Source organism: Phaethon aethereus, assembly GCF_964289735.1.
Source record: "Phaethon aethereus genome assembly, chromosome: 7".
Classification (NCBI taxonomy): domain Eukaryota; kingdom Metazoa; phylum Chordata; class Aves; order Phaethontiformes; family Phaethontidae; genus Phaethon; species Phaethon aethereus.
The window spans coordinates 29,781,486-29,809,362 of NC_138583.1; the positions used below are offsets into that span (position 1 = coordinate 29,781,486).

Below are 27,877 nucleotides of genomic sequence, written 5' to 3' on the forward strand. Positions count from 1 at the left end.
ACTTCATGTTTGGCTTTTTTTTCCTCTGAAGAATTATTTACATATCAAATACATTTGCAGGCAAATATTTTTATATTAAATATATTATTGAATGTAGATATTTGCATGTTAAAATGCATTTTCATAATACACTATCTCTTTCTACAAATCTTGCTTCTCTTTGTTCCTCAAACCTGAGAAAATGTCCCTTTTCAGTACATGCTTGAGGAACAGTGTTTCTGACTGTGCTTCTGAGCCTGATTCTTTGTATGAAAATTCAGGTGTCTGCTTTTCTGCTTTTGATCCAGTTCTGTTTGTGTTTACAAACGCTTATCAGGTTTTTTCAATGAGACTTTAAGCATAGCTTTCTACCGAGACATGAAAGCTCCTTGTGTTTTTTTCCTAACATAATAAGCTTCAGCGAGGATCTTTGCGTACAATTGCACACAAGAAGAGAAAAGCTAAAACTCAGCTATTTGCCATGGATGCAGCCACAATCTTGTGCAACCCAACACGACCTGTTCTGCAGTTCCCTCGGTGTCTCCAAGTGTCTTCTGAAAGCGCACAGGCACCAGCCAGCACTCTGCAGACATCCCTGGCAGTCTTTGAGCAGCCCGGCGTCTTGTCTTTAAGCTGGGGTTATGAATGCTTCGGAAGTGCTGTAATTGAGGAATGTCTTCCTTTGAGTTGGGAGATGAGCTCTGAGCAGATGTGAAACAGAGGCCCCATCTTCTGGGTGTGTTTGGTTGAACATGTCAGGAAGGAGAGCTATATAAAAACCTTGGGAGAGTGATGAGTGCAACATAAAATGATACAGGAAGGTTTGTTGTAAAATATACTATGGGCATGTCAAATGTCATAATTTTTAATTGTATGCTGTTGGGTTTTTATTTGAACTTGAATAGAGATGGTTATGAAGTGTTAGAGAACTCATTAATGGTTTTTAAACACTTCTCTACAATTTTTCCTTAGTTTTCTGATTATGATAATTATTGACTTGTTCTCCTTTTATTTTAGATGTTGCTCTGCAGAGAGGAAAAAGAACATTTTTGGTGTCTGGACTTGGAAGTTACATTCAATGCCTTCCTTTTAATTGTTAATCATTCTTACCCCTTTTTTATTTGCCTCAGGTGAAACCTACGATCTGCAGTGTTGAAGCATGAGTACTGATGCCAGTCAGGTGGTGGTCACCACTCCTCCCCCAGCCACGATGCCTCACAAAGAGCGGTACTTCGATCGCATCAACGAGAATGATCCAGAGTATATTCGAGAGAGAAACATGTCTCCTGACCTGAGACAGGACTTCAATATGATGGAGCAAAGGAAGAGGGTCACTCAGATACTGCAGAGCCCTGTGAGTGGGATTAAGGGGGGATGAGAACAAGACAGTGTTATTTTCTGGTATTTCCTGATTAACATTTTGAGACTTAAAAAAAGAAATCTATGTTACAGCTAAGCTAGAATAACTCTGGACCATCTTTTAAGAAGAGTCATTAAACAGATTATCCAGCGTTTTGTTTGCATAGATTTTTGTATGTGAACAAGTAGCCTTTATTGTGTTGGTTTTTCTCCTGATGCTTTTATATTCTTATGCTTCATTGCAGTATTACAAAAAGATCTGTCTGGCTGCAGGGTACTTAATTAAAATTTAGGGACAGGGAAGACAGTGAAGGAGTCATTGGTCAAATAGGAGCAAATTAGGGCATTCTGGGGTGTTCTGCTTTCTGGGTTTGAATATTAACCTATCATTTGCATTAGGAATGCTTTAATTAACATTTTTAATTGGGTTGAGTTTGTTTAAAAGCTAGACTATGTGTTCTTTTCATGTCCTTGGGGCTGATCATACCCATACTTGGCCGTATTAGCACTCATCTAATGGTTGTGTAAGTTCAGTACTTGTGTAGGCTACATATAAAATTATTAAATCTATTGAACGACTCTCATTGGTTTTAATTTATATTTTAATACGTGCATTCTTTGAGTTTAACCTGATGAATACATTGGAAAGTAATATTGTTGCCTCGAGTATTTTGAAGCCACAGGGAGTGAGTAAGGATTGTGAGAGGGTGAACCTTTGGGGGTGTTGGGGTGTAATGTGAGTAATGAGGGTAACGGGACTGGGAAGGGGTTAAGCAGCTTTACAGATCCTTTTCTCTTCAGTTCCTCTCTAAGTTGGGGTGCTTCTTCTGTAATTTTTTTGAAGCTTTTTCATATGTAATGAGATTGCAAACAGCTGTTAGTAATCACCCTATTATAGTCATCCATGAATAACAGGATTGTTTGCTAAAGTGTTGTCGTGGAGTGCCTCTTGGATCTGTGTGTTGCTCTGAGTATAATGTGAACCTGTTGACTAAGGAATTTATTACTTTCAAGTCAATTTGTGCAAGCTTGGTTTTGCAGCCAAGTTCTTTTATAAAGAAAATACTCTAGGGAGGTATTGCATAATGCTTTAATCATGATAATTTTATGTTAAACACTCGATTGTAAAATGTGATTGGAGTCTGATCCTTCCTGTTAGAATATTCATATTACGAGTAGTCAAGACTTACAGCAAAGACTAGATCTTTAGCCTAACAGGTAAAAATAAGTTACAGCAACTTAGTTTGGGTTTGTACACGTTATTTTTTGGTCTTTTCAGTGGCAGCATTGAATCTGATGAGCGTAACTATTTCCTTAACATTTTGGTGGACCTTTTGCCAAGTCTGCCAAACATATTAAATGTCTCTTTGCTCCAGCCTCTGTGGATTTTTTTAATGGAGGCAGTGTCAGCATGCAGGTTTTAGGAAAGGGGATGAAGAGGGGCAAACCCCGAGTCTATGTAACTGTTTTAACAGGAGTTTGGAGGACAGAGAGCTGCCGGGCTGCTGTTAGTGTCCTGCTGCAAGAGAAGCTGAGCCCAGCACTTTTTGGAAAGCGACCGTCTGGAGCTGCCAAAAAGTTGCAAGTTTTTGTTCTGTAAGGGAACAGTTGCCCACATAAGCCAGGGACCTGCTGCCTGCTTGGCTTTTGGCATCTGCCAGGCAGAAACAGGAACGTGGGAGCTGAGTGTGTGGTTAGGCATGAAGAGGAGGTGCCTGAGCTACCAGTTCCCCTCACTTAAGTATCTCCTTTTATTGTCTCTTTTCTTGAAATAGAAAATGTATAGGAACCCTGCTGTGATTTCTTGTGTGAGGAAATAAAAGCATTTTTAATACAGTATCTGTGACTTAATGTCCATCAAGCAAATTTCCTAAGTGATTTGGGGGTAGAAACTGCATTATTCCTGCCAGGTTCCAGCTGCAAAGTGCCATGGTGTTCTTGAGAGTCAGGACTGAAAATAAGTACCTTACCTCCTCCTGAATATAATATTTGTCACAAAAGGGCCAGAAAGCATTTACCAGTCTGCATAACATAGGTTCAGGATTGAATTAACAAGTATTGTGCATACTTTTTTTGTTCTATAGCCGCAAAATTACTTTGCATTAGAAGTTTGCTTAGAGCTTTGTTGCTTCTCTAGTTTGTTCCAGTCGACAAGGAGGAAATAGTCTGAAGGTGTTTTGGAAGAAGAGGAAGACAAGTTATCAGACATATTTTAATAAAGAATTTGGTCACTAGTAAATCTTCACCCAGTCTTAGATATATGCATTCAGATCAGAGAAGTAGTCATTGACTCATCTTCTGGCAAGTATTAGTAAATATGAAGTATATATAGTAATGATGAGACCGCTCTTGAAAATACACAAGCATGTATGGACCCAAAGTGAACTTGTTTGAACATGTACTTTCTCTGAGCAAAGAATTATAATATAAAACTAAAGGGTTAATCACTGTCATATACTCTAAAGCTTAGGTACTGATTTATCTGTTTTATTTACAAGCTTTTTTCTTTCTTTCAAGTAGGAAAATCTAAATCCTTTAGCAAGAAAATAAATTGGAGAATATATTTCAGAAACCACAATATATTTTGTGCAGTGCATGTTATTGTAAGGGCTACAGCCCTGACCAGACATCTTCAGACATCAAACTGCTGCATCTCTCTGGGCTGTTTGATGCACATATTGATGTGCAATCTGAAGACTACTCTCTGATGTGCAATTTCCATTTCCTAAATTAAATAATTTAAAAGCTACTGAAAGGGTATTCCCATTACCTCTGATGTTTGCTAATATCTTAGAGTCTGTTCATAAGTCTTAAAGAAATTATGAGTTTTATGACTGCTGCCCACAAAGAATGTCCTGACATTATCAGTGAATTCTCAGACATGTTTGCTTAATACTGCATGTAACCTGTGAGTATCTGATGGCCTGGAGAATCTGACAGGACCTGCATGTTTGTTTTTCTGTGTCTGTTAGAGAGGTGGAAAGAAATTAATATCAGCTGGGTCTGAGCAGCCTGATAGCATCTAGAGGTACTGCTGGCCAATCTTTAAGATAAAGCCATTTACGTTTATTTCAATAATGTCTGCAAGTTCAAAAGGTTCAGATACTGTGTTGTTACTTTTAAAGGAAAGGCACTACATTTATGCAGTGGACTAATTTTATTGCTTTACATAGGGTCTCAGATACTTGACCTATAATATATCCAAAATTGTAGAAGACGGGTTGGTTTGGGGTTTTTTTAGATTTTCCAAATTAACTCTAAAATTAAAAGCAGTTTTGTCTTTTTATATGCTAAACAATCGTGTATTGCTTGTTATACAGAGTAACGACCTCTTTGAAAGAGTAAACATTTATTTGCTGTATCATCAAAACCCATATTGCAGTTACGGTATACAAGTCCTTCTGGCCTTCATTTCCTTCTGGCATTTCTCTGGTGCCCTCACCATGGGAACTGAAAGATTCAAAAACACTTCATTAAAAAAAAAAAAAAAAAGGCAATGTTTGTGCAGCTACAATGTGTGAAGACTGAACAGTCGGTTCAGCATTGAAGAGCTGCATGAATATGCAGCAGGGAGAAACTCCCCGCAGCCCTCCTGGAGCAGCCAGGGAAGGTGTTGGGTGTTTCTGCGGGCAGGCAGCAGTGCCATGCTGCTTCCAGCAGAGTCAGACCATGTGAAACAATTATCTAACCAGCAGGAAAGCTAACTACAGGCTTTAGCTAACAGAACTGTGTGTGTAACCTGATGGGAAATGAGGATCACTGCTTAAGCTGTGTTGGGGAATACCTTACATTTACTTTATATCACTGTATTTGCAGAAAAGCTACAGGTCAGAGTGGTAGTAGAAGAGGGTGCATTTTTTTTATTTAGTTTATGCATAAGATATTCCATTATATGAAATATATTTCATTATTTTACTGATGAAAGAAGAAGTTGGAGTAAGCAAATCTGTGTTTAAAGTGATGAGTTGAAGAGCTGAAATATGTAAACATAAAAATACCTGGATATTGGAGTTTAAATGCCTGATTTCTGTTTTGAATTTACCAGTGAAAGTCTCGTGTGGCTTGTCAAGACCCATTGAACATGCATTTGCCACTTTTACATACGAAACACAGTTATTTGGAGCTTGTTTCTTTTTAAGCTGAGCAGTTTGCTGGCAGGATCTCATCATACTTTACTTTAATTGCGTGTTGGATAAAGAGAGCACCTACTGATCCATCACGGCTCTGCAGGGCCTTTGGGGTGATTCTGGCTCCGGGCTGCCATTACGTGAGGGTGCTGGTTCAGGTCTAGCCATCTAGGTTGCAAAATCAGGTGTTTTTTTGTGCTGAGGTTAAAGACTTCTCTCCCCTGCGTCCCTTCCTTCCTGCCTCATGCACGCACACACGCCCCAGCCTCCCACACCGGCTGGTCTTGCCCAGAGAAGTCCTGCTTAGCAGCTTCCTTATTCAGAGGTCTGCCATAGCATGCAGGCAGATTTTTCTCCTCAAAAACAAGCAAACCCACCCACACTTGATTTTTTTTTTTTTTTCTTCCCCTTTCTGGCTATGTTATTTTCAAACTATCAGGACAGAGATGAAGGATGGTTTGATTTATTTTTCCCCAGCTTTTGCAGTTGTCTAGCTTGCTCTATTTTGCATCAAGTGAACGCACAGTATTTTCGCAACACCACTCCCTTTTGGGGCAGTTTATTTTCTTAAAATATCAAAAGTCCTTTCAGTTCCTCACATGTTGCAGCTTCCACTGCTCTTTCCCCACAAGTTCAAAAGCCTTTCAGATCCTTCAGGAGAGTCACCCTTTGGCCGGGAAGGGCTCACAACTTTATATATCCCTGGGGACCTCCTCACTGGGCAGGCCCCTCGCATTGCAGCTCCCTCCTCTGGCTTCGGTCTTCTCTGATGTCTTCTCTGACATCTTCCTGACTTCCTGCTGGGGCATCATGACCCCCCCTCTCATCGCAACAGCTTATTTAATTGCATGCTTTCATCGTAGGACCGGTGCAGCATTTTGTTCACCAGGGGAGATGAGCTCAACTTGGCACATTGTTTAAGGCATGTCACAAAACATCCCTTAAAGATCCCTTCTGAGCCATGATAATATCCCACTGAGCCCGGGGCAGACTGGGGGGCCGGGCAAGTTCAGCATTTTAAGTGAGAGGGACTTTGTACTCAGGATTATGTCGTCTCAGATCAAGGCCACCCACTAGATCTGTATGAGAAACCAAGAAATCCCATTGCCTAATTTCCATTCCTATAGCTGCAATGGTGCAGACCCCTGTCACGCTGAAATTTGATTTCTTCTAGCATTTTAATTTTTGGTGGTTATATCCATCTAGCAAGATGCATGGCCTGGCTTTACCCCACGAGAAGACACGAGGGAGAGACCCAGACCCCCATCCACAGCAGCAGTTGTGTGAGTGTGGCAATTGCTGCCGCCGGGACTTTGGGACTTGGGTGTGCTGAAGATGGGCTTCGCAAAAGGAGTCCAGGGCTTCAGGTTTTGCTGTAATCATAGGGTGTCTCGGCTGCTTATCGCAGGAGTAAACATGCTGCTGCAGCTCATGGGGGAAAGCCAGTATGTGTCAGGTTAGAGGAGCTGGAAAAACCAGCGCAGGCTGAGCTCTGCGTGGGACCAGCTTGCTGTCAGTCACGTCACTGAATCCAGCCAGACAGCCACATGCTTCACTGTGAGTGAATAGATTATTACCACTTTACCTAATTCCACATATTTAATACTGAGCCTATTTTTTTCTGTCTTAGCGCAGAAGCTCCCCTCCCGTTTTTTTTTTTTATGGGGCTAGCAAACACTTTCTGTGACTCTTATCATCTCCCCGCCAGCCTTAACTCACTGGCGGTTTTTTTGTGGCCAGCTCCACCCTTTTCCACTTAGGGCACCGGTTGTTTGTATCTCAACTCCAGTCTTGAAACAGCCTGTTACCAAGCTGTATCGGCTGTGTCGGTGGAGGTCTTCCTCTCCGTGGGCAGCTGCGTTTACAGCACAGGAGTTAAAATTAACATCTCTTCACTCCCAAGAACAAAATACCAGTTAAGTTTTGAAACTTTTCTTCAGTGGTGGTGATTTTGCTTAGAGACTGTGTGGATGCATTTATATGTAGATAAGTTGAATTAGACCCTCTTTAAAAAGAGATTTAAAATATATAAATTCTGATCAAAAATGGGCAAAAGTGAAAATGGGTGAAGGGGTTTCTTGTATTATTCAGCAGCTTCTAGCCTAACAGCAGTACTGCTATTAAACGTAGGGACCTCACATATCTTTTCTAGCTACTTTCCTGTAGTCTGACATATCAAACTGTTTGGACTTTATTGTAATTAGTCCTGATATGAGCACATGCTTTCTCCTCTTAAAGGTTTGCGATGGTGTGGGATATTCGTAGATGACCTGTATGCCATCGTTTTCCCTATTTACGGGGAATTTTTTTTTTCTTATTGTTTTATTTCTACTTGTTTTGAGTGGATAAGGGCTACCTGGAGAAATCAATGGTCGACGAACAAACAGCATATAAAGATAGTCAAAATACTTGTGAGCCTGGATACTTCGTAAGTAGTATCGGAGAGCTGCCTACCAAGAGGGAAGAGATTAATACTAAAATTTTCTAGCAACGTTCTTATTCTGTGTTATATGTAGATGTGTATACATGTAAAATAGGTTATTCTAGCAAGTTGGTTATTCTAGTTTTTCTGCTTATGTTGACTGAAAAATACTAGTTGTCAACTGGTACATGCAAACGTTGCTTTGATTCTTAAAAGCCCCAATTTACACTGTCAGCTCACACTTAGACTGTCCTCCTGAAAGAAAATGGAAGTGAGTCAGAACTGAGGCTTGTAACTTCACTCTTGAGCTTCAGAGAGTCCTTGCAGGTCTAAGCTGAAAGATTTTTGCATCTAAACTGCTTGAGTTTGATACGTATTTGGAAGATGATTGCAAATATTTCTGGAGAACTAATTTTATGATATTAGAAAGACCTTGACCTAATCATGCAACTAATGACTCTATCAAAGAAAAGCTGTGTCTGTTCTGCAGGCTGCAGTACCATGTAAGGCTGTTTTAAGCTAGCGTAAAAGAGCTGGCTGGAGGTTTAGAAACAGTGGAGTTCTAGAAACAGTTTTAGGAACAGACTGAGCTGCCCTGTGTATTTTTACTGGTGAGTTGTGGGGAAATTAATGTCTCTGTGCAAGGTAGTAGAGTGACATTCAGAAGGTGGGTGAGATGGAAGCAGGTGGGTGAGATGGAAGCAGAGCATCCGGGCACCATCAGCTCAGGGCAGGCTTGTCTGTGCAGTGGATGCTTTGGTCCATGGAGTATGTGCAAAACTATGCTTTTCTCCTGGTGTAAATTAGTGTAGTTCAGCTCACTGCAGTTTTGAAGAGAACAATTTTAGCCGGGAGTAGTAGAAGGGGAGTTTGCAGCTTGCTGCATACCAAGGTCAGGCTATTTGCTTAGGTGGCTAGCTTCTGCCAGGTGAATAAAAGCTCTATTTGGCAGCCTCCTAGTTGTGCATCTTGTCTGAAATGCTGCTTTCCCTCCTTTCCAATAGCTGTCGTGGGCCCAGTTCTCATGCCATGGGCTGTTTCCTATGCAAACTCCCAGCAGGATGCTTGAGTGCTGTTCCAGCACACGCAAGGGGGGACAGTGGTGCTTGGCTGGGCAGGTGAGCGCACTGAAGAGAGAAGGATGCTCGTGTGAACAGGAGAGGGTTCTCAGCTACGGCAGGGTGGGTTGTGCAGGCGGTGCTGTGCTTCTCACTTTAGGACTTGGTACCCATTGTGAATAAAAATCCATGCTCTTATTCTATCATTCTATGTCTAAAGTTTTAGTGTTTGAAAACAAACAAACCAAAAAACCCACATGTACCCGAAGACCTATTTAAATCCCAGAACAGAATCTTTCTCTTTATCGAGCAAGGCTGTGCATACAGCTGATTAACATAATTTGTCATTCATCTGACAGTGCAGTTTTTCCTTTGTCAGCATTTTCTTGTCAAATACTATGTTGGAAATTACTAGTGACCTTTCTGTTTGAAAAGTATCTGCTTTGTGCTGGAGCAGAGTGTTTGTCATCTTTTTGAAAACATCTCTCTCAAGCATGACTTTTACTTGGTTACTTGTGAGCAATTGCAGTGTAATGCCGTATATATGTTACAGCCCTGTGAATTAAAGCAAAACCAAACTGCTTGGTCTCCAGGCTGCAGTTCTGTTTTCAGAAACAGATTCCTGCTGCTGAATGGGTCAGATCCCAAAACTGGAAGCCTGTGCCGTAGTGGTTTTAGAGAAACAAGTGCTGTACAGTGAAGGGTCCAATAAATATCATTTGTTTAATGGCTAATATTTAAGGTAAATTGTTCTCCAGAAGGTGATGCCCTTCATATGAGCCTGTCGGGAATTATCAGAAACAGAGAATGGTTGTGTTAGCACATGTGGAATGGTTATCTAAGGACATACAGATCTGAGTTTAAGGTCTGTAGCAGCGAACAAAAGGTATTGAAATATTCATCAATATACACGGAGGAATGTGAGTCCTGTGCGTGACACACTGAAGGCTGCACTCTGCTAGAAAACACGGTTGCACATTGGCTTGTGGATAAACTGCATACTTTATGTACTTCCTATCCTTACCTCTGTTTTACAGCTCATCCCAAACCTCCATATTTGCTACTTGCCCTGGCTCTTTCCTATCTTGTGTTATTTCTGAAATTACTTTTAAGGAAAGCTGCTTATTCAGTTTAACAAAATTGTTGATATAATGCTAAATCCTCATTTGTAGCAGCCTCAGCAAGTGTATAATATATTACTGTTAGCATTAGAAAGCAAAACTAAGCTCAGAAGAATGAAAACATCAGAAAGCAGAAGAATTAAAAATAGAATATGCAATAAACCAAAAAAATCATTCTGTCAAAAATTGCCCGAAATACATTACACTACCTTTTTTCTGCTATGGAAGTAACATTACTCATACAGGCTTAAAAAAAAAAAAAAAAAACCAAGCCCAAAACAGTCTGACTATGACTAATAAGAGTTTACTCTGAATGTTTTTGCAGATCCTTTTTATAGTCCTTGTTGAATTGAAGTGAGAGTGATTTAATGTAATACAGATAACTTTTTTCCTCCATCTCCTTACAAACAAATACTTCCATAAATTTCGTGAATTCGGTCTTCCACATGGCCCCCGGGAGACTACAGATGTGCAGTTTCCTTGTATACAGACTGTAAACAAGAGCGGAAGCGCGTTTCAGCCTTGCAGAGTGTGAAATGGTAGAGCTTTCTTGCAGGGGGCCTCTTTCAGGAATATTTGAGAAGTAATTTAATATCTTGGAATGACAGAATTCAAAAGTAAGTGTTAGAATAGCTTTTTGATGAAATATATCAGCCAGTCATTGTCTCCGCAATCTTAATAGATCACAGTTACAGAAGGAGAAAGTGCCATAGAACTGTAGCCACATGGTGAACCATTAGCAGAAAAGCGAGCTGGCGCTGGGATGGCTGGTGCTTGAAAGTCTGTTTTATGTGTTTTGGGGATTTTTAGGAGGGGAAAAAAGCCTTCTGTAATGTGAGGGATATGATGTGCCAAGGGCCAAGGAAGTAACTGTTATTATTTTACACTTTATACACTTTCAAGCAGGTTGGTAGAATGTAAAGGTTGGACCTTGGCTCCTTTTTCTGTACACCACGAGCTGTTTGACCACCAAAACACTTTCTTCTAGTGTGAAAAATCCTTACATCTTCTACAGGGATTGCATAAATCGCACCAATCTGGATTTCATTCAAAACCACTCTTGGTTGTAGTGAGAGATGCTCAGATTCAGGTAAACCAGGCTGTCATAGGTGATGCCGAGTCATCTGTTTTCTGGTTTTTCAGACTGTGATTTTTCTGTGTATTTCCCCTTGTTACCCTGAGGGTGGGCAGCCCATTAAACGCGTAATACTGCACTTGAATTTTCACTGAGAGTTGTGCTTTGCGTATAAGAAGCTACTTACTGCCCCGTGCTGTGCACATGGGACTCTGGGCCTCTCAAAATGGATGTCCCAAATTGGGGGAAGCATCTGACCTTGACCTCCTTGCTGCCATTCTGTGGAAACGATGACAGGGCCCTGCTGCACCTTAAAGGCATGTTTTGGGGATTAGTAAGTTAATGCTTGTGAAGCACTTGGATTTACAGTAATTATCTGCCCAGAGAAAATCTTGTCAGATAAATAATAATTGTCATCTCAACAGAGTATGAGTAGCATGCACGCGCAAAAGGCACAGAGACACGTGCTGAGCCACGAGAAGAGGAAAAAATACTGAATCTCTTCTCTAGTGAGAACTAGTCACTGTGTGCCAAATGAGGCATGGGGACAAGACAACTGTGGTATGCTTAAAGATTATTATCTGTGTGCAAGAGGGGGACAAGAAACAGCCTCTGCATGCCTGGCTTCCAGCAGTCTGGGCTCGTGACCACATTCAGGTTCCAGGTGGGGGACGGTGCTTGTTGTTTTGTCAGTAAGGGTGGCACCCACGTTGCCATTGGAATACACAGAATCATGATGATGATGGACATCCTCGGAGCTGAATCGGATTGAAGGGAGTGGCTTTCAGTGTCATCTGCTGATAGATGAAGGATGAGAGTCAGGATATTTTCTCCCACTATTTGCTGTTTTCCACAAATCCTTGTTTGTCTTTCTGGCAATAACCTTCCCATCATTACCTCTCATCAGTTCCCCTTATGTGGTCCCAATGCTGATCCACCTCCCATACCTTCCCTTCTTTTCTCCCAATCCCAGTTAGGTTCCTTTCCTCACTCGATTCCCTGTTTCTTCTTTCCTTTTCCACATCTGCTCCCTTCCCCTGCTGCATAGATCTTACCTACAGCAGCCATTGAAGAGAAAAATCTGACTTTACCCATGTATCTTTAGGCTAGCAAGAGGTTGTTCAGCTGTTTGGGTGATGCTGCATGCGTAGTCTGGTGTGCACCAAGAGATTGCTGTGTAGTCAGTCCACTTGAATTTTTAGAGGCTTTACTTGTGGAAATGGGGCAAGTCTCAGATACACACAGTCCTGACAAAATTGCTCTAAGGAAATGCATAGGTGTCTGAAAACTTGGAAATTAAACTTGTAGTTGTGGATGCTCAGCTGTCCAAATGAGAGGCCATATCAAGTAGAGCGTTGAGGATATCTTGGGGGGTCTGGTAGCACTCGCTCTCTTTTAGATTCAAAACTGTTGATGAACAGACTATGTCATGATACTGGTGGATTTTACCCAACAAAGTGGGTGTTTTGGAGGACTGAATTAAAATTCAGTGAAGAAACTACATTTGCCATACAGAACAATTTTGGTTTTTAATTGAGACTAAGTACTCTGCTAAGGAAGGCAAACTGAAAGGCACAATTATATACTGGGAATAGCCTGGAGTTATAATAGGAGTCAGCTGCATGGTAAAGACACCAAATGTCTTTCTGGAATGAACCAGCAAGAGCGTTCACAATACACCTCAGCTTGTGTTTTGTGCAGCTTTGCATACTGCTCATTCGGACAAAAGCTGGAAGACGCTGCCAAGAAATGATGAGAGTGTTAGAAAATATAACCTATAAGGAAAATTTGAAAGAACAGAATTTACTTAGTCTGGAAATGCCAGGACTGAAGTAGTCTTAGGACAGTTGTTTGTTGTAGATAGTGGTTAATCTGTCTATCATCTAGAAGGAACTTTGTCCACAGTGCATAGTATATTAAATTTGATACTGTAAAAATCTTTTTCATTATATATTCTGCAAGAGTTTATCTCTTGGGATTGCCGACATTTTATACAGGAGAAGAGGGAAGGGTTTTTGCCTTTGGGAGAAGGAAGGAAACGGAGAGGACATGACATCCCGTGTTCCTTATAGTTTTTGCATGTCTGTGATACTACTTCAGCATGCATGAGCTCCAGTTTCCAGTTGTTTATAACTTTATCAAATTTGGATGGATTTTCACAGGCATTACACAATTTTAAAATATCCAGCACTAAAAGCAACACACTCTGATTGATTGAATTTCAGGTACCTCTTCCAAAATACAGAGAACTCTTTATTGATAAAAATGTTTTTTGGTAGCATTTACAAAAATACATTTCATCTTGTCTTGTTCTGGGTAATAGTTAACCCTCTGTGACCTAACTCCTTCCTCCTGCCCCCCAAATTGCCAATATTTAGCATACAAAGTTTAGGTCAGATGGTTAAAGTTTGGCAAAAGTTATTAGCAGCTAAAAACAAGGTCTAAGGGGAAGTGTCATGTAACATTAGTAACAGGCAAAGCTACCAGCCCCACCTATAATAATCTTATTTCTGTCAAAGCCATGTTTCCTTAATGATTCTCAAATGTTTCTACAGGCTTTTAGAGAAGATCTGGAATGCCTTATTCAAGAACAGATGAAGAAGGGCAATAACCCCACTGGACTGCTTGCGTTACAACAGATTGCTGAATACATTACAGCAAGCTCTTTTGCAGGTTTTTCCTCATCTTCACTCAGTAAGTGAATTATGCATACAATTGTGCTTTTTCTCTTCCTTTTTTTATTATCACTAGAGCTTAGCAATGCTGGGTTCTCCTCTTTCTTTGAATAAAAGTTCTGTCAGAGTTTACTTCAGCTGTGAAGTAGTACAGATGGTGGCCTTAACTTTCCTTTTTAGGCTTCTTTCTATTAAATTCTTTGATTTGTATAGTGATATCCAGAATTTTTGGCATCTTCACGCTCAGTTTTTCTGTAATTTGCTAATAAAAGTTTAACTGAGAAAGGGAACAAAATGCTGTGCCCCATTACTATTAGTAGTTTAACATGAGCATAAACTGAGATGTGAAATACATAACAATTTAGATTGTTTATTTTTCTACTCTTGCATATAAATTTTTATTTTAAAAAAAGGAGGGGGGAATAGCCTGTCAAACTGAGTCATTACACAAGCAGCTCCCACAGTTAAAAACAGCTTGTAGTATGCCAATACCCAAGTTCTTTCCAAGTCATGAAGCACTGAAACGTTAAAAGTTGATTTAAGTTCTGTGTGTGGACATCATATGGGTGCTTACAAGCCTGAAGTACAGCGGCAGCTGTCAGCATTAACCATTTTTTGAGAACTGGTCCCAAAACAGCTCTTAAGAGTTCATTTAACAAAACAAGTGGAAGAGAGCAACAGAGAGCCCAGATAGTCTTATCTCTGTGTCTCTGGCTGGTTGGTGAGTCTGCAGGTCCAGCTGTTGTCTCTGCTGTGTTTTCGCAGGGACTCTGACAGGATGACTAATCTCAGAGTGCATACTCTTTTTGTTGAAAACCAAAATTACTTTTACCTCTTCTGATCTTAACTTTCCCTGTAAGCAAAGGCTGTGGCTCTCAAAGGGATACCGTGCGTTTGTGAAGGGGAGAAGTGTATGTGTGAGTTACAAGTCAGAGAGATAAATTGATCTTCGTGCTTTCTCTGTTAAGAAGTGATCCCTTCTGTCCAGCAGTTGGAGAACTGTTGCACTTACCCTAATTTCTTCATTAGGACTAAATTAAAGTGCTCAGGCTGAGACATCTCTTCAAATTAGTTATACTGGTGCCAGAAGTCCAGCAGAAATGTGTTCTCATGTAATTTTCAAAGTAACATATTAAAATACTTCATTAGTGGCAAATGTCTTAAAGCACAGTTCCAGTCCTATGTAGGATCTTGAATCAGGAGAGAGCTCAAAATCCAAGTGGTACTTCAAAGGAAGCCTGTATTTCACCTCTCATGTTTGAAAAAGAGATGAACACTTAAATTCGGGGTATAGGTTCTACTGCCTTAAAGTAACAGAGGTTTCAGTGAAGACCTTAGAAATCCAGCAGTGCGGTTCCAGTCTTAAGAAATGCTGGTGCTGCTATGCTAACAATTTAAATATACTGCTTTTGGAAGATCATGGCATAGCTAGAAGTTATTTAATTGTCTGACTGACCGTCATCTTTTTTTTTTAATCTGTTTTTCAGGCCATGGAATGATTACACCCATCAATGATCTACCTGGGATAGATACCTCCTCGTTTGTTAAGGGAGAAAAACTTACTCGTTGCAAGTTAGCCAGTTTATATAGGTTGGCTGACTTGTTCGGGTGGGCACACTTGCCAAATGCCTATATCACAGTAAGTGTTTTAGAGAATAATCTTTTTCATTTGGAATCTTACCTATTCATTCAAATAAATTTTCCCCCTGAATAATACAAATTAAAAAATAAATCAGTAATCCATTTTCTTCCTCCTTTGCAGGTAAGAGTAAGCAAAGAACATGACCATATTCTAATCATTCCAAGAGGTCTGTCCTTTTCTGAAGCTTCAGCTTCCAATTTGGTATGTGATTCTTCTGCTGTAATAACCAGCAAGGCTCAACCTGTTTTCTAAAAGACTTTTGTGACTACTAAAATGGACTTCTAAACTGTAATCATGCTGTTATTTGTTTTTTAATGTTTACCCACCAGATGAAAGGCTCATTAACTATCTAGATACTAGCATCCTTTGTCCTCAGCATTTCTTTTGGGGTTTAGCTTTGCTTTCTGTTGCTTTGTCTTCAGCTTCAATGTGGAGCATCAAAGTTTTGTTTTCCTGTCTGATGAAGCTCATCAAATAGCCTCAGTGTAACAGCAGCCTTTTAGAACCTGACAATATGGTAATACATATGAAATTACTGTGTAGGAGTAGTGTTAATAGAATCAGCTCTTATCTTTATACATGGAGAAATAAAGTTGAATAATCTTCTCCAGGCCCAACAAAGGAGCTGGGTGTAGTTACAGATTGGGATTTAGGCAATGGTAGCTGCTAAATCATGCATCTTTTGGTGCAGAACCTGCCATGTGTTCTTCGTGTCAGTATGTATCTGTAAAGAAATTACCTCCAGTTGGAAGGAGGCAGCAGATTGATAGCATTACACCAGCAAACACAGAACCAAAATACAAACATGAGAACAAGAACTGATATAGCCCTGCTGTTGTTTTTTGTTGGTCCTGGAATTATTATTTTAATGTTCTCATGAAATTGGAAATTCACTATGCATTTAATTTTCTTACTGGAAATTTCTCAGAGACTGATTTTTCTTCATATTTAAAATATAGGAAGTGTTAACAAAATTCATTTTTGAAAATCAGAAACAAGAAAAGGTTAGCTAGACCAAAGAGGGATACATGTTGTATCAGGGTCCTATCTTTACTTCTTCCATGACTGGACTTCCACCAGCTATCAAGGGCTTGGACAGCAGGATGGTCTGTTGACACACAGATTTATCGCTGCTCTCCTACTTTTTTTTTGTGCTCTGAGCCCTAAACATGTCAGGGGAAGTTTTGTACTAAGTAAGGAAGGAAAGGGTAGTTTGTAGATAATGGCAGTTGTCACAAACCTTTTGAATATTGTTCCTTTGTTTGACTTTTCCAGGTTAAGGTAAACATCCTAGGAGACGTAGTTGACCAAGGAAGTACAACTTTAAGTATTGACAATGCAGGATTCAGTCCACATGTGGCCATCTACTCCACGCGCCCTGACGTCAGATGTGTAATACACATACATACCCCTGCAACGGCAGCTGTAAGTCTTCCTTCTAGCATAAAGAGTAAAAGAAAACAGGTTTACCATATGAACTTAGATCACCTTTCTGAATCTGAATCACTGCTCACCGCAGTTTTATTTTCATTTTTAACATCGACGCTACACTGGTAAAGAAAGGTGTGAGGTTATCAAATAAGCAGAGTAGGAGGGCTGGGCCACCGCAGTGAAACGGGTAGGAATAAACTGATGCTCAGATACGATTATCGCTCTCTACAACTACCTGAAAGGGTGTTGTGGTGAGGTGGGTGTTGGTATCTCCTCCCAAGTAACTAGTGATAGGGCAAGAGGAAATGGCCTCATGTTGCACCAGGGGAGGTTTAGACTAGGTATTAGGAAAAATTTCTTTACTGAGAGAGTGGTCAAGCATTAGAACAGGCTGCCCAGGGAGGTGGTGGAGTCACCATCACTGGAAGTGTTCAAAAAACATGTAGACGTGGCACTTCAGGACATGGTTTAGTGGGCATGGTGGTGTTGGGTTGATGATTGGACTTGATGATCTTAAAGGTCTTTTCCAACCTTAATGATTCTGTGATTGCACTCAGGTCAAGGAGGCTGTAAAGTATATGGTTTACAGAGGCTTCATTTATAGCATCTTAGACCATATAACATGCTGTATACATCATGATTTGCATTATGCAGCTCAATATTTAAGTGGCTTAATTAGTAGTTATGTTCAGTTTGGATTTACCTCAGTATTAAAAATTCATAGTTATATATGTCTAAAATGGTCTGTATAACAATGATAAAAAGTGTAAGGAGACTTGAAAGAAAAGGTTTGAGATAGATATATTCATATTATTTTATATATAAATGCATATGTATGCATTCCTTGATTATAGACAAAAAAAGGCATGGATAACTTTTTATACTAGTTTTTTGAAGTTACAAATGTGGGAAAGAAGGAAAAAACATTAAATAGGCTTATACTGAGAATTAAACATGGATAAAATTCACAAAAATTAACTTAGATGGGATAACTTGTCTTTTCCTATAATGAATGCCCCTAGGTTGGGTAGCAGCAGCTCTGTCACCCTGTTGCAAATTAAACTAGGGAAAAAAAGGTACTGCTGCTCAGCTTTCACTATGGAGAGTTTGTCTCTCTTCTTGCAAAGATACAGCGTACAGCCCACTAAGGCTTGGGTAGTTGAGATACGGGTTTTAAGAGTTTCTTTTTTTCCTAATTATCAATATTTCATTTTCTTGAAACAGGTTTCATCTATGAAGTGTGGCATCCTTCCCATATCGCAAGAAGCTCTGATTCTGGGAGATGTTGCTTATTACAACTACCAGGGATGTCTTGATGAACAGGAAGAGAGAATTCAGCTTCAGAAAGTTCTCGGACCCAGTTGCAAGGTATTCAGCCTCACTCACGCTCTTCATAAACAATTTTCATGTACTGCGCCAGTTTCTACCACTTAACATTAGTGTCTTCATTTACTAGGTATTAGTCTTGAGAAACCATGGTGTGGTGGCACTGGGAGAGACACTGGAAGAAGCATTCCACTATATTTTCAATGTGCAACTGGCCTGTGAAACACAGGTAAGAAAGAATTTGTCTCTAATTTCAAACGCTTATGCTGATGAGCTATAGACTATATCCCAGATGGGAAGATCTCTAATATTACAAAATATTTGGGGTTGTGGAATCCAGTAATATTATGCCAGATCAAAGTCAGAGAAATTGGAGTAATCAGGAAAACATAGAAGAAATAGCACAAATACTGTATCACTCTTCCTAGAGTGAGTACCGGTGGTGTTACACTGTGAAGGGTACAGGTTTTGTTCCATGTTGTGGAGAATGAGCTTCAGGCAGGGGATCTGTGAGATGATAGATTCAGTGGTACTCGCTGCGTGTGGAAGTGTGACTTGAGATCTCTTGACTTTCATCTCCTTTGTCGAAGCTGAGTGTTGTGACAAAGAAAGAGGCTTCTCCCTACAATCACCAAGATCTGTAGAACCAAATAAACAAAAGGTCTTTGGAGCAATGGTAGAGGGTAGGGTATTTAAAAATAACCTGAGTCCTAAAATCAGTTTTCTGTTTTATCTAAATTTAGCTACCTAGTTAGGTATCTAGATCTTATCTGTAACCTATGGAGAGAGACCATTGAAAGTGTCCTCACCTTCCATAACTCTTAAGCCCATCCCCAGAAACTTCATCACTTTGCTCTTGTTCCCCAGTGATCTTGTCCTCCCATGTAGCTGTTTGGAGGTGCAAACGCCAGTCTCCCACTCCTTTCCTCTCCTCCCTCACCTGCCATTCATTTTGAGTTCGATCACTCATTTTGAAATATGTATAAAAATGAAAAAGTTTTAGTCCAGTGATGCAGAAGGACCTTTTGAAGGTACTCTTGAAAGCGAAAGCTAGTGTTTGAGTCTTTTAAACTTTTACTGAGTCTCCTTTTAAAGCGCTATTATTAGCAGATATTATCATCCTTTCCACAAGAATCACTTGCTATATATTTTAATACATTTTTTGACAGAAGAAAACTAGCATGAGAAATAACTGTAGCATGTGTTTAAGCGTCTGTCTTCTGTGAATTCAGAAAAGCAGAGAATCCGAAAGCTTTTCAACAAATGAAATTCACTCATTGATCTCTAGGTTCATGCATTAGCTGGAGCAGGTGGGATAGACAATCTCCTACTACTGGATCTGCAGAAGTTCAAGCCTTCCACACACGCTGTGGCAGCAGCTGGAGGAGGTGGAGTTAATATGGCTTCGCAACAAAAATGGAAAGTTGGGGAGCAAGAATTTGAAGCACTCATGCGGATGCTGGACAATCTGGTGAGAGCACACTGATGGAGTTGTCCTTATAGTCTCTGTAAGCTTCTGAGAGTATAGCATTAGCTTCTGTAAAGCAAATGATTTTTTTTCTGGGTTTTTTGAGTTTGACAAATGAAGCTTCTGCTTGGTTTAGTTTTTATTATGTCAGTGTATCTGACAGTAGATAAGTGTCTTGATAAGAATTGATAATGTTTTGAACTTGAATTTTGTCCAACTCACCTCACAAACGTATTTGCTTTTTATAGTAGCTTAAGAGTAAAAATATGTTTTCATTGCCACCTAGTAAATAGGCACAGCAGGTTCCCTCTATATTTTAAGGCTAATATTAGGAAAGAAGATGATAATTTATTAAATTTGGTTGAAATGTTCTTTTCACTGCACTGCGAATTCTGGAACAACCTTCAACACGAGTAAAGTGAGAAATGGCAGAGTGTCATGAACCAGGATGTGCCCGTTGTGCAAGAGATAAATGTCCTTGTGAATGCTACCTGGGTCATAACCTGAGCAGGGGGTCATTTGGTGGTCACGCATTCACAAACGTGGGAGGAAGGTGAAGTGTGCCTGGGGTCCTGTCCAGCTGCTACTGTGCTGTGTTTTAAATGGCTCTCTTGAATGTTAATAGTATGAATTAATGATGGACAACACCGCTAGCCCATTCTCTGAAGAGCTGAGAGGACCTGTTTAATGCATATAGGGCAGCACAAAACTTCCATGACTTCTTTGGATACGTTTTTCTGATTTTATTTATTATTTTGTAAAATTTTTTTTAAGTGTGGTGTGTTTTTCTTTTTTTCCACTTCCATAGGGATACAGAACTGGCTATGCCTATAGGCAACCACTAGTCAGGGAAAAACCCAGACATAAGAGTGATGTTGAGATCCCAGCCACTGTGACTGCCTTTTCCTTTGAAGATGATACAGTCCTGCTTTCCCCCCTGAAATTCCTGGCGCAGAGGCAACAGAGAGAAAAGACAAGATGGCTGAACTCTCCAAACACATACTTGAAAGTTAATGTGCCTGAGGAGTCCTGGAATGGGGAAACCAGTCCTAGGACTAAGATCACGGTAGGTAGATATTTTAGGCAGTTTCTTAGTTTCTGCACTACTTAAAATAAGTTATGCACAGTTTATATGAGGATTAAAATATAAGTTTACTGAGCAAATAAAAATAGGCTTTGGGGAGACTTAATGACATTAGTACTAAGAGCCCTCTTTGTTTGGGGAAGAGGGGCTTAACTGTTTGGAAGAGCAACAGTTTATGATAAAATTTAACAATGATTTCCCTTTTGTTACTAGCTCTTCTGATTCCTGAAGCAGAAAACAGTTTTTCTACCGTATCTTTTTGTGCTATTAATTATCCACCAAACATAGTAAAGTTTTAAATCACCCATGGGTTTTTCTCTACGCAAGGGAGACACAAGCTCTAATTCATCTCTAACTGCCCCTTTCCTGTTTGTGAGCCTACTGAAAACAGACTTCGAAGTCTGTTCATGCTGCTACTTTTAATGATGATCAAGATTTTTCCTCCTCCTTCGGCTCGCCAAGATGCTTCCGCTGCGTTTCCAGCCTGGAGAGACATGGCTCTCCTGGGACTACAAAGCATGTTACTTCTTACCAGGCTACTCCCAGTTGCATAGTACAACTCTAAAAGCATCAGCTCCTCCTGCTGGCAGGCTGGCAAGTTTCTAAACTTAAGTTTGGGAGCAAAACCCTTGGCAACCGATTTAAAAACCTGCTTTTGCAAAGTGTTGTGGTTTAGCCGGCAACTAAGCCCCACACAGCCACTCACTCACTCCCCCCACGGTGGGATGGGGGAGAGAATTGGAAGAGTAAAGGTGAGAAAACTCGTGGGTTGAGATAAAGACAGTTTAACAGGTAAAGCAAAGCTGCTCACTCAAACAAAGCAAAACAAGGAATTCATTCATTACTTCCCATCAGCAGGCGTGTGTTCAGCCATCTCCAGGGAAGCAGGGCTCCATCACACATAGCAGTTACTTAGGAAGACAAATGCCATCACTCCAAACGTCCCCCCCTTCCTCCTTCTTCCCCCAGCTTTATATGCTGAGCATGACGCCATACGGTATGGAATGTCCCTTTGGTCAGTTGGGGTCAGCTGTCTTGTGCACCCCCAGCCTGCTCGCTGGTGGGCTGTTGTGAGAAACAGAAAAGGCCTTGACTGTGTGTAAGCACTGCTCAGCAGTAACTAAAAAATCCCTGAATTATCAGCACTGGTTCCAGCACAAATCCAAAACATAGCCCCATGCTAGCCTCTGTGAAGAAAATGAATTCTATCCCAGCCAAACCCAGCACACAAAGGAAACAAACTACAGTCAAAATGTGTAGTTAGCAGAGGTGGAAGTTGATTGCATGAACAAGGGCTCTGGAGCTGGTGGATCTATGTGCCAATTACTAGGAAGCGTGATCCTTTCTAAATATGACTTCATTAGTATACAGTTAGTACTGCATTTTTCAGGAATGTATTTCAGTGTTTACAAAAAGTAATTTTGATGGATGCATGTTCAAGGCAACTTAAATCCTCTTGAGCAAACACACAAAGCTGTAAAGAGTTGGGATTATTTTGTGGGTCTCGTGGGATTGAGAATAAAGTCAGAAAGTCCTTTCTTTATATCTCTTCTTTAACAGTAAGACAGCACTGAGAATTGTTCTTCCCCATCATGATGGGGTGTTTAGCTTTTTTTTTTCTTTTTCCCTCACCTTCTTTAAGTGGATGAAAGCTGATGACTCCTCCAAGACTAGCGGAGGAACGCCAATCAAAATTGAAGATCCAAACCAATTTGTTCCTCTAAATACAAACCCAAGTGAAGTGTTGGAAAAGAGAAATAAGGTAAAAGAAGTGTAATGAAATGAAAATTCTACCATTTCCAAATAAAAATATACGTTCAAGTTATGATTCAAAACAGCAGTAAAATAACATTTTGAAATGTTCTGATTGTACTGAGAAGTTTCTTGCATTGTATGTGATTTTTTTTGGCACTAAAAAGCATGTATTTAATTGTATGATATGCGTGAAGTCTGTAGATATGTATGCAATATATATGTAAATTTTGAATGCAATAGTTTGATGAAGGATGAGTATTAACTCTGGAAAAGATAGATTGGAAATGGTAGTCCCTGCTATTTAGCATTATATTTAGTGGATAATTAGGTGTCAACATGAACTGAATTGCTGTGCGTCATCTACAGCATGGTTCAGTCTCAGACTGTAATCTCGCTCTGTTCTGTACTAATTTGCCTAGCACTTACTAAGCTGCAGTTTCTATGGTCCAGTCCACTCCTAATGGCAGTAAAAAAAGAAAGAGATTATTGTTGGACCTCTCTGTAAACACAAATATCTCACTGCTTTTCCCTTCCAGCATGTGAGACGCTGACTGTCAGACTGACCAAACACTCCACCCTAGGCATAGACACTTTCCATTTGATTACATATTTTTCCTCTTTCTTGGAAAGCACCATATCAGTATCCATGGGGACTGAACTGGAGTTAGACGGAACAACTCCCTTCCTTAGAACTGGAAAGGCGCCCTTTAATCATCTAGAGATTAATAATACAAGTCCCAGACAATTATTTTTAAATTCATGCATGTCACTATCTCATTAGATAGTTTATTCCTATTTTTCTGCTGTAGAATTTTTTTTTTATATGATCAGTATTTGCATTTATATTTATATCTGATGTGTCAATCTCTTAAGCACTGGCAATGTGAAGCTAGGGCTGTTGGTTTGGGGAAAATAGTGATTTATTCACAGAAGGAAAGACTTTACCAACCTTTGTGACCACAGTGATCTCTCCAGTAGCTTAACATGGGTCATTTTATGGGATGGAGAGAACAGGTTCAGAGACACACTATTCCTTGGAGCTTATTTAGAAATACTGGCTTGCATGAAGTGCAGGAGCTGGGATGAGGGTGGATATACTGGGAGTACTTGAAGCGCTAAATAACATATGCGGTGTATTCAGAGGTGGAAGGAGAGTCCTTAATTTTTAGGTGCAGCGGCATATGGCTTGATCCTCCAGCCGTTCACTGCTGCCTTGTGTTACTGGCTTTGCAAAGCTGATGGGCATAGGATTTGTTAAAGAGAAATATCTCTTCCTAACTTGGTTTGTTTTCTCTGTATAGATAAGGGAGCAAAACCGATATGACCTAAAGACAGCAGGACCACAGTCTCAGCTGCTGGCTGGGATTGTTGTGGATAAAAAGCCGAGTCCAGTGAGTAGAACATAATTAATTGATTTACAAATGTTGGGGTTATTTGGCAGCCTATCTTTCAAACATCAGTTTGGGCCATTTTCTTTCTAAATGCTTTGTTAGAACTCATTATTTTAATGCCAGATTTTGAATGTGGGATACATGTTATTCATGTTTCATTTCAGAAGTTTAAAATGTTAGTTTTAAATGGAGATACGCATGGTAAGTTTGCGTGCCATTAGTATTAATGAAGTAGGACCCCTTTCTAAGACCATTTAAGCTGAAGTGTTGAACTTTGCAGTGTATGGTGCCAAAAATAGTCTTTTTATCAGTTTGTAGAACTACTGCTAAAGGAAATGATTGAGGCCCAGAAATAACTGAGTTTAAAAGGTGTGATGGGTTCATAGAGAAGGCAGCTTTCATTAGAAACAGGCTTCTTATTGGGATGGAGGGTTTCCAGTTTTTTACCTGTTCCCACTAATCTTTTCTGGAATAGAATATACTTACTTCCAAACAGTACACATATTGCTAATAAGGTTATCTAACAAACCGTGATGAATTGTATTTGAAATTCTGTAGTTCTAAGAGTTTCCAACCATCCATGGGTTAGTACATCTATTTCCTCATTTTGGTTTCCAGTATTCTCTTGAGATAACACTGAGTTTGTTTATGTTGGGCAAAAAGAATATTTTCCAAATGAGTTTTCTTTCAACATGAGAATACTTCTTAATTTTGTCATTGTAAGATTCATCTCAGAAGAGCTCTTCCAGTTAGATTCCTAAACTGGAGCATAAGAATAGTCACTTTCCTACCAAAAAAAATTCCTAGAACATGGGACATTTGCAGAAAATATGGGAAACCTTATTTTGGAATCCCTGTTGTTAAAGGACTTTCACTTCTCTGAAAAGTGTATTAGTCCCTAAGTATAAGCTGTTGAGGCAGGTCTCTACTCTGAAGCTGTCCCCCTTGGTCAAAAAAAACCAAAACACACCCCTCAAATAATGGTTGTGCTGCTGCAAAAGGATGGGGATTTACAGCTCAGTAGTCAGTATTCATTACTGTGTGAATGCCTATCAGATGGGGTAGTTTTTTGTCTGGATGCATATGTGTTTTTCTTCTGTATTCCCTGCCAATCTGGTGTCACCAAAATTTGGGTGAAAAAGATAGATTAACCATGTATGTCTTGCTTGCTTGCTTTTTTTAAAACTGTTAAATTTTGTGGTTTTTTCTTTTCCAGCCAATGCAATTTGAAGATGATGAGCATGCACCACCGGCACCACCCAACCCATTCAGCCATCTCACAGAAAAGGAACTGGAAGAGTACAAGAAAACAATTGAGCGCAAGCAGCAAGGGTTGGAAGGTCAGTGATGTGTTTTTAAATGCTGGGATTTACATTTTAATAATGAGTTCATTTTTAGTTTGAAAATATCTACTGTAAAAAACATACACATGTGAATTATTAGCATATACTGTTGGCAACTACTTTAGAACTAATCATTCCTTGAGACAGTAGAATTTTTTGTTAAATGTTCTGGGGTTTTTTTTTTTTTACTTTGATTAGTGCTAAAATTAAAGCAATGAAAGGTTTGCACAGAAATGGGGTTGATAAAAAACACACTTTAATATAATGGCTTTTTTTGTCAGAATCATAGAATAACTTAGGTTGGAAGAGCCCGTGAAGGTCATCTTAGTCCAACCTCCTCCTCAAAGTTGATACCCAAGTTAGATCAAGTTGCTCAGGTCTGTGCCCAGCTGAGCAAAAGTTTACTGAGATGTTTGATCTTGGCTTCTTTAATTTTTCTATTCTCACGATGTGCAAGACTCATCTACTTTCACTTTTTACATCTTCTTCCAATACTACTATTCTGTAGGGAATTACTAATTCAGAGTTGATTTTGTTGTTGTTGTTTTTAGCAGTAACACTTACTATACATTCTTCTTCACTAATATTGTGTAGTAAAACAATTTTCTATATGTCACATTCAGGGCATAGCATAGTAGCTTACTGTAACAGCAAACTGTGTGACTTACAGCTAGATAAAACCATGGGGCATGCTACTTGGAATGCAACCCTGCCACCCTTTTTAATGCTTTGTATTAAAGAACTAATATATAATGATTGTTATCAGATAAAACGTGTAAATCCGTAATTCGATAGAGTTTAAACTGTATTGTAACTTCTTTATGTTGTCAGCTTGAGCAACACAATGCTAGCAGAGCTGTAAATCTTGTAGCACTAGCACTGACATTCTTGCTTGGTTTTTACTTTTGCATGGCTACTAATTCAAATCTTGTCCTGCAGATGCTGAACAGGAATTATTCTCAGATGACGGTTCATCTGTGTCACAAATTCAGTCACAAACTCAATCCCCGCAAAATGTCCCAGAAAAATTAGAAGGTATTCCATGCAATTTCTGTACAATGCCAATGGCTCTGATGACCTGAGTCATCCACTCTGCTGCTGCATTCTTACACTTGTGTGAAGTCAGCCGAGCCAGAGAGCCCTCTTTTAACAAGTCTGGGTGGGACTCTGGCCAGAAAACTGGTTTTCTCAATTTTTTCTAATACGTAAACATTCTGTTTTCACAAACAGAAAACAATGCAGGGCATACTAAAATGTAGATATTAATAAGGTAGAGGAAATAGATACTATATTTTTATTTTACTGAAAGTGTTAAGAGTAGGGGTTTTTTGCCTAAGACTTTTCCAGCAAAGTCTAAGGCAGCATTTTGAAAGGCTAGCTCTGCAAAGACTTCTGTATGGAATGGCTGCATTTTCATAAATTAGTCTCTTGCGGTAAAGCGTAATTCTGAGTGTTCTTGAGACCGTATACGTATATGCTGTGTAGACTGTATTTGTATATACTGTATACAGCTTGAGCTATATATATACCTGGCAGAGATAAGGTTAGCTTCTTCAGACCGTTTTCTTTAATGACATTTTCACAACATTGTCTGCTTACAACAAATAAGAGTGTAGATGTATGGGGAAAACAACACATCTAAGCACTTCGAGTTTCATTCTTTGGATCACAGTCCAGACTCGCAGACTTTGTTTCAGTACTGGGTTTTGGCATGATAGTGTACATAAATGATTGCAAAATCGTCTGTTCTTTCAGAAAATCATGAAGATCTCTATACCCAGAATGCTAACCTCCTATCTGTGGAGTTGCCAGTTGTGGTGGTGAATGGCAAGGAAGATGCGCATGACATGGAAGAAGATCTCACCAAGAGGGTCAGTCAGTTAACCACTAGTACTGTGGAGAGTGTAGAGATTACAATTAAAAGCTCTGAAAAGATAGAAGAGACCCTGTCCCCTGAAGGGTCACCTTCCAAATCCCCATCAAAGAAGAAGAAGAAATTCCGCACCCCATCTTTCCTGAAAAAGAGTAAAAAGAAGGAGAAAGTAGAAGCATAAGTGCAGTTCTGTTGTGAGGAGACATTGCACATTTTAAACATTTAAGTTGACCATTAACAGCATAGTGTTAGGGGTGTGCAGTAACTGGACTTTTAACCTAAACAAAAAGAAACTGGAAGCGGTTTTGCTTTAAAAAAAACCAACCAAACAAACAAACAAAAAAAAACCACAAAAAAACTTTCATGTCAATTGAAAATTAATTCATCTCTCGCTTAACTGTGTCCAAAATTGCTATGAGGGTTGGAAATATTCATTAGCTGTGTGTAGAACTACACTGGTAGGTGCTCAATTACCATCATAGCAAGATTGAATACCATCACAATATGCAGCAGCAAGTTCTGCTTGGAGTATTTTGCAGACCTTAAACTTTTCAGTGCAGTTAAAGGTACTGTTGAGTGATCATATGACTTTTTAAAACTGCTGTCTCACTTGGTAACCAGATCATACATTTTTGTATTGTGATTTTGACCATATATTTTATGTTTCTGTACCCCTGTTTGAGTGGGTGCATATTAACAGCACACCTTTAAATCTTTTTTAAGATTAGATCATATAGAAATATTATAC

General features: G+C 39.6%; 1 protein-coding gene across 2 annotated transcripts; it reads left to right on the forward strand.

Annotated features, from left to right (window-relative positions):
* Positions 1-1,138: 1,138 nt before the first annotated feature.
* On the forward strand, positions 1,139-27,745 carry ADD3 (adducin 3; the record flags this gene model as incomplete). 2 transcript variants are annotated; one of them, XM_082002386.1, is made up of 14 exons in its annotated part: positions 1,139-1,333; positions 13,697-13,835; positions 15,304-15,455; positions 15,579-15,659; positions 16,734-16,883; positions 18,114-18,257; positions 18,346-18,444; positions 19,504-19,686; positions 20,492-20,749; positions 22,410-22,529; positions 23,824-23,910; positions 25,130-25,253; positions 26,196-26,291; positions 27,012-27,745. In XM_082002386.1, 14 exons carry the CDS (start codon positions 1,139-1,141, stop codon positions 27,308-27,310), a joined length of 2,127 nt encoding a protein of 708 aa, XP_081858512.1. In that variant the 3' UTR covers positions 27,311-27,745. The 2 variants fall into 2 exon arrangements, with proteins under 2 accessions (XP_081858512.1, XP_081858513.1); XM_082002387.1 differs by lacking the exon at positions 26,196-26,291.
* Positions 27,746-27,877: the final 132 nt, after the last annotated feature.